Below are 15,519 nucleotides of genomic sequence, written 5' to 3' on the forward strand. Positions count from 1 at the left end.
TCGGGGGAGTTATCGCCTACGTTCCCATGCACTGCAGGCGTAATTTTTCGGTCCGTCACAATTCAACTTTTGAAAATAGACATTTATCCGAAATCAAATGCTGTTTATTTTCTGTGTACTAATTTGCGAAATATGTTTTGGGTATCTGACTGAGGAGGTGGGAAAAAAGTAGTCAATATCGGTTGTACAGGCCGATACAGAACGATATATCGGTTTATTTTTTACACCAATAATATCAGTTTTGTGAATAAATATTTCATCAACATGCATCTAGTTTTTACAGTTAAGTACAATGTCAATTGGAGAAGGTAAAAAGCCCTAATATATTTATAATATAAAATGACTATATGTAAAAATATAAGATGTAAACCATATTTCGATTACAAGGAAGAGAAATATAAAAGATAAATATGAAGGATAATAAAAAAGATTTACCGGCATAATGGGACAACAATCACAGCGTTGGCTAATAAACCACCTTGTATTTTGGAAATTTGAGATATGTGTATGATTCTTATTATTTTTTACTATGGTTTTATAATTATTTAAAATTCTATATTAAATGATGTATCGCTTGTAACAACAGATATTATCATTTGTATAGGTGTATAGGACCCGAACGATACGATACCGATATGCGATATTAACTACCTTGGGTGGGAAGCATGCGAATGTTGCTATTCCTATACTTTCCTCTGCTTTCCACCTTCGCAAGAAGAAACTCTCTCTAAATGATATGCTTGGTATAGCATGTCGATGACATGAATATTTATTTGTACGGACCATATGATATCGCGGAGAATAGAGTACGAATGCTTGGTTACAGTCTACGCGAATATCGGATCTAGTTTCATGCGAATATCAGAGTAATGCGAATAAGTTAAGGCGAAAATTAAATTTATATTTGTTTCTTATCATGCCGTTCGTGTATGCGAGGTTATGTAATATTCTTGGGGTTTGATATGTGTGCGAAGAAAGTCTATATTATGACTTACGGTCGCCTTGGGTAGGGTCTTCAACCTGTTGGACGACGAAATCTCAGTTCCATGTGCTCTTGCGAGTCATTGTCCATCGATCTCTCCTTAACTGTGTTAGTATTTTTACCTCCTCAGGTTGTATTTGCGACAATATACCAGGTCTTAGATACTCCCGTGAGTAAGAAGTCCCAACACATTGCCGCCTTTGACACAATTGAGCTCCCTAATGGAGGGTGTCATCCATTTATATTCCCCCTGAATTTCCCTTTCAAGGAGGTCACCTCTAACCATTTCAGTTGGGATCCTCCCATCCAGTTATTCAACAACCAGTGTTGTCGTGACCTCGTGCCTTTCGCCTATGTGGATTATGGGTACAAGATCACACCTAAAGTGGGGTTTCTTTGGACCGAGTGTATCCAAGCCAGTAACTCCTTCTATTCCGCTGGTCATGTTTCTACACCCCATACCGGAGAACTTATTGGCTGAGTGGTTCGTTCTCAGTGGCCTCCAGCGGATAGGCTTTTATTTTGCCCTAATATAAGTAACTTCTCTAGGATTTTCCCAATATGACGTGCGTCAGGGCTTATTGTCACCTCTTACACATTGTGTTGTCCGCCAGACGCACAATTGTGCGAACTAAGTTGACACGCCAAAATTGGGTACCCAGCCTTCTAAAGTTAGAGGTTTTAAAATAGTGACTTGCTGCCCCATATTGAGGTCTTACAAGATAATTGTGTAGAGTTTGTGTCGCTTTTGGATTGCTATTTTCTGATTTTCTGAAGAAGTTTCTTATATTCATTGAACATAATGTACCAGGTACATTTTTCGTTCTTTCGCTTCTTTCTTGTGTACATCACGTCACTTAAGGATAGTATTTATTAAGGTACAAACTGTTCCAGGGATGATTCAGCGTGTTATTTGCCCTTCTTTGTCAGTGAGTTCGTACGCTCCATTTCCGACGATGCTTTTGACGATGTAAGGCCCTTCCCAGTTTTTCGCGAGTTTTCCTCCCGATTCTCTTTGGTAAGGTGGGATTTCACGCAATACCAAATATCCGACATTAAAGTTTCTTGGTCTGACCTTTTTGTTGTATTCTCGGGACAGTCTTCGGTGATAATTGATCATGTGTTGTAGTGCGACTTCTCTATTTTCCTCGGAATCATCGAGCTTAGTTAGTATGTGTTCCATATTCAATTTCTTGTCCCAAGATTCGCGTTTGGTAGTGGGTATGATGACTTCTGTTGTTAGTACAACTTCTACACCATAGGTTAAACAGAATGGAGACATTCCAGTTGCTTCGCGCCTTGTTGTATTGTATGCCCGTAGAGTATTGTGAAGCTATTCGCACCACCCTTTGTGGTGTCCATCGAGTTTCTTCTTGAGTATGTCCTCCAAGGTTTTATTTGTTGCCTCAGCCTGGATGTTGCTTTGCGGGTAGAGTGGAGCCGACTTTCCGCTTTGGATCTTGAACGCATTAAGCAACATGGTGATATTATGTCATTAGAATTGATTTCCATTATTTTAAACCAATTGCACCGGGATTCCGAATCTACATAATATGAAGGAGAATACATCGTTGTCTATGATGTATTGGGTGTCTCTGGCTTCAACTCACTTTGTGAAATAATCAGTTGCTACGATCAAGAATCTCGTTGTTTTCTACCTGTACTAAAGGTCCCACTATGTCTAATCCCTAATTCGCGAAATACCAAACATTTAACACAAAATTCAAGGTCATTACTGTTGCATGAACACGCTTTCCATATCTCTGGCATTCCTCGTATTTATTGGCAATTTCTTTCGCATCTTCGTGCATGTGTGGCCAATAGTAGCCCTGCCCTTTGGTTTTGAGTGCCAAAGATCTCGTTCCACTATGATTTCCGGCGTCTCTGTAGTGTATGGCCTTCATGATTTCAATGCCTTAAGGCGGTAAGCACCTCATGAGTGGTCCGAGAAAGGATCTTTTGTATAATACTCCATCGCGTAACTCATAATTCGTGGCTTTGTCACTGAGCTTATGTGCCTCTAGTCTATCGCGTGGGACTTCCCCATCTTGCAAGAATTTATGGATTTGGGTTCGCCAATATGTCTTATCATCCCTCTTCTCCTCATCACCATCCTTTATATCTATGATTTCTACAACGCGTACTTCTGTATTGATTGACAGCTACATTAAGCTTTCGGTGCGAATGAATTTTATTTCGGGATTTACCATCATTGACGTGATGAATGCGAGTGCATCAACATGCCGATTGTATTTTCGAAATATGTGTCTCCAGATGATATTTGGGATGCGGTCTGAGTATTGTTTTGCTAAATACGAATATATCTGTAGCATAAGATTATTCACTTTATATCATCCATCCATCTGGCGAACGACCAGCTACGAATCACTGGTAAGTGTAACATCATCTAACAACATTTATACTTCCAATCCCATCCCATATATCACCGCTTCCTATTCTTCTTCGTTATTTGTGGCTTCATACTCTAATCTGAAATAATGGACTATTCTTTCTCTCGCAGGCGAAGTGAAAGCGATCCCTATTCCACTTCCTTGACTGTTTACAGGGCCATCTACAAAAATTTCCCACCTCCTGGGTTATCTTCTTTCAGAAAAAGTCTTCCAGGTCCGTGCGGTCTTCGTCGATATCCATCATTTCATTTTTGGTCTCATCCTCTTCTAATGAAAAGTCCGCGATGAAATCGGCAATTACTTGAGATTTTGGAGAAGATAGGACTTCATAGTTTATTGCGAATTGATCCATTTGTGCGTTCCACCTTTCAATTCTCCCCACCATTTTGGAGGATTTCAACACGGACTCAATGGGCGTCATGGTCAGCACCTTGACTCTGTGTAAGTGAAAATAAATGCGAATCTTTTTAGTTGCATATACCAGGGATAGTATCAGCTTATCTACTTTGGTGTAATTGTGTTCTGCTGAGTTGAAGGTTTTGCTGATGTAGTAAATCGATTTTTCTACTCGCTGATCTGATCGTAGCAATACTGCACTGAGAGCTTATGGTGTTGTGGCGAGGTATATTAGCAGTTCCTCATTCGGCTCAGGTTTTTGCAGTATTGATAAATTCGCCAGATAATCTTTAATGTTTTGAAGGGAGGTTTCACATTCTTGTGTCCACGCGAACTTACTTTCTTTCTTTAAAATGTTGAAAAAGTTTTTGCACTTGTCGGAAGAACGCGAGATGAATCGCCCTAGGGATGCGATCAAGCCATTCAATTTTTGCACGTATTTGGTAGTAGCTGGTGAAGGAATTTCGGAAATGGCTTGTACTTTGATTTGGTTGACTTGAATTTCCTCCTTTGAGACGACGTATCCCATAAAATTCCCTAAACCAACCCCGAAAATACATTTCGCAGGGTTTATTTTCATTTTTATCTTTCACATTTGCTCGAATATTTCCTTCAGATCCTTCGTATGATCAACTGATTTTTTTCTCTTGACTAGCATGCCATCGACATAGACTGCCAAGATGTTGGGTATCCACGGCTTAAATACTTTCTCCACCATGCATTGGTAAGTAGCTCCTGTGTTTCTTCGGCCGAAGGGCATTCTGGTATAACAATACAGACCCCTTGGTGCAAAAAACGCTATGTTTTCTTGATCTTCCTCTGCTAAAGGTATTTTATTGTATCATGAGTATCCGTCCATCTATAATATTCTTTCGCACCCTGTGACTGATTCCGCAGTTTGTGGGATATCTGGCAACAAATAGCTTTCTTTCGGGCAAGCTTTGTTTAGGTCAGTGAAGTCGATGCAAATGCGAATATTTTTGTTCTTCTTAGGGACTACCACCACGTTCGCGACCCATTCTTCATATTTCACAGGTCTTATAATCCCCTATTCGATCATATTTTGTAGTTCCGCCTCAATTTGCTCGTGATATATTGCTGTTATTTTTCGTATCCTTTGTCTAACTGGTCTTGATGTTGGGATGATGGCCAGTCTATGACAGGCAAGGGAAGGATCTATGCCAGGCATGTCGCCCATACTCCATGTGAAAACATCGTGATAATCTTTTAGTAATTGTACAAGATTCCTTTCTTCTTATTCTCCCATCGTGGTTCCTATTTTTACTATCTTCGGTTCGACCTCCGTTCCCAAATTGATGTATTTCGTGGAATCTTCCGCAGTGAAACTTAGTATGGGTTCTCTTTGCGGCATTGGTTCTTTCAGTTGGTGTACAGGTTCTCCCTCCTTTTTAGGGATTTCGCTTGGGATTTCCATTCCTTCATATGCCCTCATCATATAGATTTAGAATTCTCTCTCTTTCTTTTCCTCTTTCGCCTTATTTTTCCTATCCTTCTTTCTTTGTTTTCGCCCTTCCCGGTGTCGTAGGTTGAGGTCGCGACATTTTTTGCTTGTGCGATATCTCCTTGGACCTCTTCTATCTCGTTGGGAACAGGAAAGATAATGCATTGATGGAAAGTACGAGCTATTCCTCTGACTCCATTTATCCAGGGTCTTCTGATGATCGCATTACATGGATTCTCCACATCCACGACATTGAATGTCACAATCGTTTCCAATAAATTTACGGGTATTGTAACTGTGATTTCGCCCTTAGGCTTTATCTTTACCCCGTTAAATCCAAAGATGTTGTAGTCGGCTGGAGAGAGATTTGAGTCACTGTATTCCACTGCTTTGAACGTATGGTAGAACAACACATCCGCCGAACTTCCACTATCTACCAACTTTGTCCACTGCTAGTCGGGGTATCGCGCTATCCTTATCTCTGCGATCTGATTCTATTATCTATTGGGATCTTGCAACAATTAACAACACGTTAGATGTATCAAAATAATATGTGAAAAATTGAATCAAACACAACTCTACCGAAAGGACTTGACGAAGGAAGGATCACAGGTTCAACAAGTTGTCCTTAACACATTAGTTCGCGGGTATACTCGAGATGAGTAATGCTAAACCCCTCACAACGAAGATGTGTCCAGGATAAGATTGCCCGATATAGCTTGTGTTAGCACAACACAAGCTACCCAAACTTGAACTTAGTAACAGGGATGAAAGTAAAACGTATGAAGAAACCCTAGAATGAAAGAAGAATTTTCGCTTGTTTGAAAACAAATTTTCGAGTTGTATTTAAAGGAGAAGATACTTGCAAATCAAGTTAGGTATTTGTTTTCTTCAAAAACAAGTTAAACACATAAAAAGAATTTTTCCATAAATAAAACTCTTAAGAAAATATTTTTAGAATTAATTCCTTAAGAAAAACTTGCATAAATAAATTTCATTAAATACGAGACTTGCTGCATGGTTATGCGCACATGTATGGGTCGAAACATGTATATAATGGAGCTCCTTCTCTATTATACCCAATGTGGGACTAAAGAGAGATTCATTCACTCAAATAAATGATTGAGCATCCATAGAACCCTTGGGTCCTAAGATCAAACCACACCAAGACCAAAATAATTTATTAAAACCCATTTTTCTCCAACATTATCATGGTTATGATTAGGCTTTCTTCGTGCGGCCTGCCATTTCCAGGGGCGTCTTCAGCGATGAATGTGACGGGTTGTTTCTGCCAGTCTTCCAGGGGTGTCTTTTTCTTTAGGGTATATTTCATCGCCATTGAAATCGCTCTTGTATACTCTCTTTAAGACTTTGTCATGAAACTCTTTGATGTCTTTCGCGGTTGGTATAATAGCATTGCACAGTTGATGCCCTGTATCTCTTCTCATTTGTGTCCGACTTTGGTTCTCGTACCAAGTTGTTCTTCACCATTTTCTGTCTTGATGATTATTTCGCATTGTCCTTCTTGTGTTTATATACCTCCTCTTTCATTTCTCACGCCTTTGTACATCATTCCAAAGTTGTTCATTTAATCGTGCTGCCATTTATTCTCCTTCAGCAATTTCTCTTTCCCTGCGAGATCTTTTGTAAATTTCTCCATATTTTATCTCCAACTCATACTCTCCCACTTTCCTTTTTAGATTGTGATTTTCTATCCAAAGTCGTCCATGCTTGACTGCGAGCTCTACTCGTTCCGTGGTAAACATTTTCTCTTTCTTTTTCCATTGCGCGAGCTTCTTCTCATATTCTCGCATGGGGATCATGGTTTCTCCATCTTGGTTCATGTGGTTGAGTCGTTCGGATCTCCCTTTGTCTGCTCTTCTGGTCCATCGCCTGTTTCTTTCAGCAAATGTTCTCTCTGGTTTCTCCGTTTCTTTTCCCTTGCAAACGTTACTTCCCTGTTTTCCTTCATATAGTTACTTTGCGACGCAATTCTCACCATCTAATCGGCGGGAAGGGATTTTCCTGATGCTGTTGTTTTAGAGAACTGAGAAGGTGTTTGAGGAACTTTTTCCTCCTGGAAGTAAAATATTTTCTAGGAAATCTTCTTCAAGTAAGATGTGATAGTAATGAAAATAACAAACGAACTTTGAGAGATGATGACTTCTAGATGATAACTAGCAGGTGAGGATAAATCCTCCCTGTTTCTAGCGCCAAAATTTAGTTGCCGAAAATCCCACAACGACACCATTGTAATGATAATAACACAAAGCTTAAGTTATAGGAATTTATCCAAACATTAATGATATTATTTACCACTTTGGCACTAATATGATCTTCACAAATACCTTGTATTGAGTATATGATATTCTTACAAGAGATTCAAGATGGGTTTTTATACAACCATGGAGGAATACAAGATGAAAGCTAAGTGATAATGCTTATTTCTCTCTTGATATTTTATCTAACTCAACTGAATTCTCTCTCAACATGCCTCTCTCTCTCTAACATTTTTGAACCCTTATACAGGAACAATATATCATTAGAAGACAACAAAGGTTCACATGCAAGATCTTAGTTGACGGATTATGTCTCAGTTTGTCCTATTTGCCAGGCTTTTGGGACATGTTGCTGTCTTTAGCGCTATTTGCTACGTCTTTCGTATGACTACTTTTGAATCCATCTTCACTTTGTCCCCCTCGCACGATTTCTCCTTCGTATTCTTTCTTTACCGTCACGCTTATGTTCTTCGCCTTGATCTTTGATTATCGCAGTAACTTCGTGTTTAGGACTATCTTATCTGGGGCGAAGTTAAGTCATGCCTTATGCGATATTTCTCGCCTACAGCCCCAGTAATAGGGTTCATTAACAAACATGGTGCAGGAGTGTGTCATAAATTGTGTCAATTAGTTCAAGCCAACTTATACGTATACGTATTGGATGGTGGAAATTTTTGGCAGGGGATTTCAATTCATTATTGACTGGAGGTTTTCTTTTTCTTTTCTTTTCCTTTTTGATCTTTGATCAGAATTATTAATTCAAGGCTATACAACATATAAATATGAAGTATGAATACATATGTACTTACTTAGTACTGATTTTTGATTTTTTTCAATTTATAGAGATAGGCGAAAGTGAAACAGCCAAAAGAGGGAAGGGTATAATCTGGCAAAGCTAAAGGTTCAACATTCACCAAGTAAGATCCAAATATAGAGATAATACACTTTTACTAGATTGGTACCTCCATTGGGATTCTTCAGTTCTATATACTAGGATTTTCCATTCATTATACCCAGCTAGCTAGTACTACATGTATTCTCTCCTTGACCACCAAACCATAACTCTTATTTCATCAGCATCATCATCTCACAGAGTCATACGTACTCACTCACTTCCCTTCTTTTTCTTTCATGGTTTTGAGAGATGGGTCTCATGTCTCTCATCTTTTTGTTTCATTTTTTTTCTTTTTTGAAGCATTTTTGTCTCATGTTACTTCATCTTATACTCATTTCTTATTTTTTGGTGAAGAAGTATTCTCCGTGCCAGGTAAAAAGTCAAGAGCCCTTACCTTAATAATCATCCAAATTATATGTTACAATTTTTAAATTTGTATGGTGTTACTGTTAAGTTGTTTGGGAAAATTATTTTGCTTCAAAAAATAAATAAAAACGGAAGTTAAAAGGGAAATTGTACTATAATTTCCAAGAGTGGCTTTTAAGAATGGAAATTCTTGTTTCTTTGAAAATCAATCACGCCCATATTTGATTTGATCTGCACATCCCTTCATTTCTGCCAATGCTCATGAAGTAATGAGTTGTTGTTTCCCCTAGCATCCTAGACTAAGATAAGGATTCTCTTCGTAACCTTCCTGGGTGTGCAACAAATTCCAGGAATATAATTAGAATTAACACAGTAACTGTTTAACTGGCACACTTGAAAAGAATTCCGCTCTTCCTCAGCAATAAATGCATAACTACCCACAAGGATCGAAAGACCACATACTGGTATGGTTACGAATGCTTCTAATAAGTTCAGCTATCACAGTTATCTCCCTTAGCACGGGAGTTAGCTGTACACGAATTTGGAACCAGAGATTTTGGCGCTAGAATTTGAGTCCAAATTAGCATTTGAAGGTGAACGACTTGCCGGCTACAGAATCAGCATTGGATTTGAGTCATTTGGCTGCCAGCACAAAATTAATTTGGTTTCCTTCACAACAGATCTTGTGAGAGACTCAGTGAAATAACTTGTAATCATGAAGATGATTAATAGACAAGAGATTAACGAAATGTTTGTGTTGGTTTGCCTCTGTCTAAGGTAAAGATAAGAAACAAACACAATTACACACATCAAAATACGAAATACAGTTTTTTGATGTGAAATGTACCAGAGACATGCAGGGATCGGTTTAAGAAAAGGTCTAAAAAGCCAAACAAATCAAGTTAAGTAGAGTAAAAGAAAAGGTAACATGTTATACCGCGGGTAATGACTGTTATTCCGGATATACAAGCATGTCTCACCTCAACTATATTTGGAAACTAAATAGTTTCATCTAATTGGGCATCAGTCTCATCCCTTCAAATCACCCTAAATTTCTTTTCTTCTTAGATAATCTTTTGTCACTTCTGGTCTTGTCAATGCTCTCTCTCTTTATCTCTCTTAAGCATGTGAAGTTAGCTTCTGTTAATTGGTAGTAATTAGTCAATGGTTTTCTCTAAACCTCACATCAAAGTACTTCTTTTGGTTAGAAACTTACTCATCACCCATACATGATACTTAATGACTCTTTAACCACTGAATATTGACTTAATCTTTTAGTGATTGCATGGTATCCATACATGGGTATAACTAAACTAGCACTCTATGTCTCTAGCAATTAAACTAGCGCTCCACCTCAAGGTCCAATTTAGGATAAGAGTGCATCGTGTGCGGTACTTTGCTATGCAAGGGATAGCGGGCGCAAAATTTGACTTGTATAACTAAAAAAATCAATATCTTCAATTTCTAAAGCTCAAAGGAGCGTATATAAGTCCATCTCATTCCAAGAATAGCAAAACAATCTCTAGTTCCTTGACTTAATAACTTATATGAAAAAGGGTTCATTTCTCACTCAAAATTAAATACTCGATTGTAGTCAATATTAATTGATTTGACTGTATTATTCTCAAGTGAAGTGCATGGCATATATTTATCAACACCCTCAAAATGTTCTTATCTGAACTCACTATTACTATCCAGTATGTCATTAACTGTGTCAATTAGTTCAAACCAACTTCCCAGCCCACATACTGGATGGTAGAAATTTTTGACAGGTATGTGATAGCATACATATTCAAGGGTAAATATGAGGTGATTATATGCATATGTACTTGGTAGGGGAAAATGAATCAGCCGGGAAGAGGGTATAACCTGGCAAAACCCAAATGTTCAACGTTCACCAAGTAAGATCCAAATATAGAAATAAATACACTTTCACTAGATTGGTACCTCCATTGGGATTTTTCAGTTTTAAGTGCTAAAATTTTCATGCGTTTTGTTGTGTTTCTTTCTGAACAAACTCTCACTATTAGTATCTAGATAGTACATGTAGTCTCTCCTTGACCACCAAACCATAACTCTATCTCGTCAGCATCATTATCGTATGTTTCACAGGGTCATACGTACTCATTCACTTCCCTTCTTTTTTTTCTTTCTTTCACTTTCATTGTTTCGAGAGATGGGTCTCATCTCATAACTTTTTTTCTCAGTTACTTCATATTATACTCATTTCATATTGTTCTTTCAACCACACTTGAAAACACTGGCTTCTCTCATTTACTGATCTCCCTATAGTTCATCATTACGTCTAATCTATTCTTGTTTGAAGTTAGTATAAGTTATGGTAAGTTAGTTTCGTCTCCTTAATCTCGTGTATGCTTTGCTTTGATCTTTAGATTTCTGTAAAGCTAACTGAATTTTGAGGGTTTTCCAAATATTGCTTCTCTTCTTCATTCTGATCTGATTTGGTACTTTGTTTTTGATACTGATGTAAGGTTGAATCATCAAAAGAAAAAATGGCCTTCATCAGCAATAACATCAACAGCAACAAGATTAAGGAAACATGGGGCTACAACAGAAGTTATAGTTGCGGGAAAGAAACTTTAGGTAGTAAGTTTTCATGGCCACCAAGACCTTACACATGCAGTTTCTGTAGAAGGGAATTTAGATCTGCTCAAGCTCTTGGAGGTCATATGAATGTGCATAGGAGAGATCGAGCTAGGTTGAACCAATCAATTCCTTGGGTCGACATGAACCAATATCAGCACGCTAACTTCATTATCCCTAACCCTAGTTTTCCCCCATCATCCTCAACTACTGCTTTCACTAATCACCATTTCCCACCAGCCTATCCTCCTACAATTGCTTATTTCTTGCCTAGTAGTACTACTCCTCCATCTATCACTGCTTGTTCGTCATCAACACCACCACCTTCTACTGATGAAAATATTAGGATAAAATCATCATCAACTATATTTATAAGTTCATCTTCTTTCCGTCAGTCATCCAGCACGAAAGGCTCTACTACATTTCCTATGATGGAAATGTCGTTGGAAATCGGAGACCAACATCAGCTTGAGGATCTCATGAATGAGAATTACAATCACCACCAGTACTGTGGTAGCAACAATAACATGAAGATTGATGGTGAAAATCTTAGGCTAGATTTGGAGATTGGCATGTGCTCTGAAGATGACTTGGATTTGGAGCTGAGGCTTGGGTTTTCTTCATAAGTACTCTCATCATCAATTTACTATCTAAATAGTGTTTTAGATCAGATTTCTAGTGTTTGTCTAGCTTTATCTTAATTAGACTTGTCTTGACGATCAAACTTTTGCATGCATGTATCATCAATCTTATGTTTAATATTTTTACCTCTTAATACTTGTTGGAAAAATGATTAATTAATTATGAACTGCTCATGATTAATTAATTATGAATTGCTCAATTATGACTAATTAGTAACCATAATAATATGACATGTGATATTGTTTCTTGCTCATGTAATTACATGTTGGTCGTGTGGCTAGCTAGATCTTGGTAGGTTAACAATAATAATAATGTCTAAGTTAGCAATAATTTATTGATTAGATTATTGATTATGATGAAAATGTCCTTTTTAGACAACTTGACCCTTTAAATTTAAGTACAGATTATTTATGAAAGTGTACATACATTTATAAGTTGAGTTAGAAAATAAGATATGCCATAAATACACTATATGAGGAAGACAAAGTATAGGATACGGCAACCAAGCTGATAAATGTCACTCACACTTGAGATAAGACTGAATGATGGCCCTAGCTGCCTAAATGTAGTAGCAGAAATAGTAGCCAATGAGTTTGTCTTGGATAAAAAGCAAAGTGCATGTAGCTAGCTTGGAGTGTAGAAAGGTTATAATCCCGCCAAGTAGTGATTGATTTATCTGCCAATCGAGATCTTGTATCTTATAAGGAGACACTATATTTTTCCTCTCCACACTCTAGTTATGCGAAATGAACAAGATAGCCTAGGTAGAAACAAGATATGCCCTATGGTCCAACAATTTTTTTTTAATGATGTGTATAAACATTCTAATAAGGGGAAAATTTTCCAATCCTACTTGTGTCCACACACACATTTTCCCCTTCATTCGGAAAATTTTCATTTTTATTTGCCCATAAATTTACCTAAAACCACTCTTTGTTTTGCACTTGTGGTGTCCGAGAAATTCAGAACTTCTCCGTATCTCCATTATTTCGACGCCTAACTAGCTAATAAGACGTAACTTGCAATCACATTAAAAAAATTACTCTCCTCAACATACATAATATATGTTCATTCTTTATCCCTTGTAGATCTATAAACAGTTTAAATTATGCGATAATATTACACAAAATTGGTTTAAAAGACCAAAATTAATAATTTCTGGGTGAAAAGGACATTTAGATTTTGATAATTTTTAAATGGACAAAAATGTAAAAATAATCAGGATGTAAACAGTTTCATCCTACCAATTTTCAAATATTTTTTCTTATTTTTAATTTACATCAGGATGCATCCAGTTTCATTCTTACTATTTTTTAAGTTTAAGTCAGGATGAATCCAGTTTTATCCTTGCTATTTTTTTAGTGTCCATTTCACTCATACTAATTTTTACTCGTCCATTTGAACCATGTTTTAAAAATATTTTGACAAATGACCCATTTTCTTTAATATTAAGACTTGGTTGTGCATGTTCCCGACATTGTACAGTATAGAGTACGTCAGGTTATGATTACATTTCCTTGAAAGGAAACCTGAAAACAAACACACATAATAAACACTGCATATATTATTTCAGCTTCGAAAATGCATGATGATCACTTTCTCTCCCTCCCTCTCTCTCTCCACAACGAACTTATTAAAGAGATTCTCGATCTCAGTAAAAATCATGAGTACCACTGAACACATGAGGAACTACTAGGACTGTATTGTTATGATGAGTTTAATTACAAAGAACATTTAAAGCACGTCTCCACAATTGTAATACGTACTCCGTACTCATACTCCTCGTCATTTTGTTCGACTACTCCTGGTCATACGTACGTACATATCGACAATTAATTAACACAGCATCTTTCCAAGGTAATTGATGTTGGGATCCTGCAACAATAAACAACAAGTTAGATGTATCAAAACTAATATATAAAGAAATAATCCGAAACAACTCTACCGAACGAATTTGATGAGGACAGAACCATAAGTTCAACAAGTTGTCCTTAACACATTAGTTCGCGGGTATAATCGAGTTGAGTAATGCTAAACCCCTCACAGCGAAGATGTGTCCATGATAAGACTGCCCGATATAACTTGAGTTAGCACAACGCAATTTATCCAATCTTGAACTCCGAAACGGAGATGGAAGTAAAACGCCGCACAAACAAAGGAAGAAGATGATAAAAAGAATTGCTTCTTATATGTTTTTAAAACAGAATTTCGAGTTGTATTTATAGGATGAAATACTTGCAAATTAAGTTAGGTTTTGGTTTTCTTCAAAAACAAGTAAAACACGTAAAAGGAATTTACCCATAAATAAAACTCTTAAGAAATAATTTTGGAATTAATTTTCTAAAGAAAAACTCGCTAAAAATAAATCCGTGTAAAAAAAGGACTTGGTGCATGGCATACGCGGATATCACATGGGTCAAAACACGTATTTTTGCCCACACGCTCCACCCACGTTTTACAATACATACATAAGAGTATGATTATATAGTGGAGCTCCTCTTTAGTTTTCCACAATGTGGACTAAAGGTTCCATTTTATTCACCCAAAAAATGAGTAAGTATCCTTAGACCCTTAGGTCATTAGATCAAACCACACCAAGACCATAAAACCTTTTATTAAAACTCATTTTCTCCAACAATCCCCCACATGAATGAAATCTAGGAAAACGAAAAAATCATAGTAAGGAAAAAAATACCATTTAGGCAAAGGTGTCCATGAGGTCTTGAACCCTTACTTAGTGAGATGTTATCAGAACTACTTGCTAAACAGTGAACCTAGTCTTGAACTGATAGCGTTTGGTGTAATTCGCGACAACAACCATGCATGATATCCTCCTGGCGTTGCTATGTTCGTGTCGTTTTGTCCAATTTGGCCCCGGACATATCCTGTTTCTCAGAACGCTCTAGAGAATCGGCTCAATTCTCATAGGAAGCGGCCCCACTTCCACATTCATATAGGTAAGTTCCATCAAGAGTGTTTATTGCTACACCCCACTATAATTTTAAATTGAAACTATGGAACTCATTACGATTTATTAAAAGTCATCCTCCACATGCAGTCACACTATCACATCAACATTATAGGGAAGGGACAGAGAATGAAATTCTCTGATAGTGTTTACCTTTACCTACCACAAATTAGTTGTCTCATTCGAAACCTTGATCTTGGAATCTCCAATCAGCAAGGTTGAGTATCCTTCATGGAAAGTTTAATTGTTGAGCCTAAGCCCCATCTCCTTCGATGCTTTACTAACTATCTCTTTGGACAAACCTTTCGTCAAAGGGTCCGCGATATTTTCCTTGGACCTTGTCCAATCTATGGAAATAATGCCAGTTGAGATTAGTATTTTCAAAGAATCATGTCTTCTACGCATATGTATAGACTTCCATTGTAGAAGCTATTCTTAGCTCTACCTGTTGCAGATTTGCTGTCACAATGTATAGATATACCTGGCACAGGCCTATGCTAGAGAGAAATATCTT

The 15,519-nt window shown here is 37.3% G+C and overlaps 1 protein-coding gene across 1 annotated transcript; it reads left to right on the forward strand.

Annotated features, from left to right (window-relative positions):
- Positions 1–11,304: 11,304 nt before the first annotated feature.
- Positions 11,305–12,021, forward strand: LOC113324082 (transcriptional regulator SUPERMAN-like). The gene has a single exon (XM_026572423.1). The coding sequence runs from the start codon at positions 11,305–11,307 to the stop codon at positions 12,019–12,021; it is 717 nt and encodes a 238-aa protein (XP_026428208.1).
- Positions 12,022–15,519: the final 3,498 nt, after the last annotated feature.

This window comes from Papaver somniferum, chromosome 11 (assembly GCF_003573695.1).
Source record: "Papaver somniferum cultivar HN1 chromosome 11, ASM357369v1, whole genome shotgun sequence".
NCBI lineage: Eukaryota > Viridiplantae > Streptophyta > Magnoliopsida > Ranunculales > Papaveraceae > Papaver > Papaver somniferum.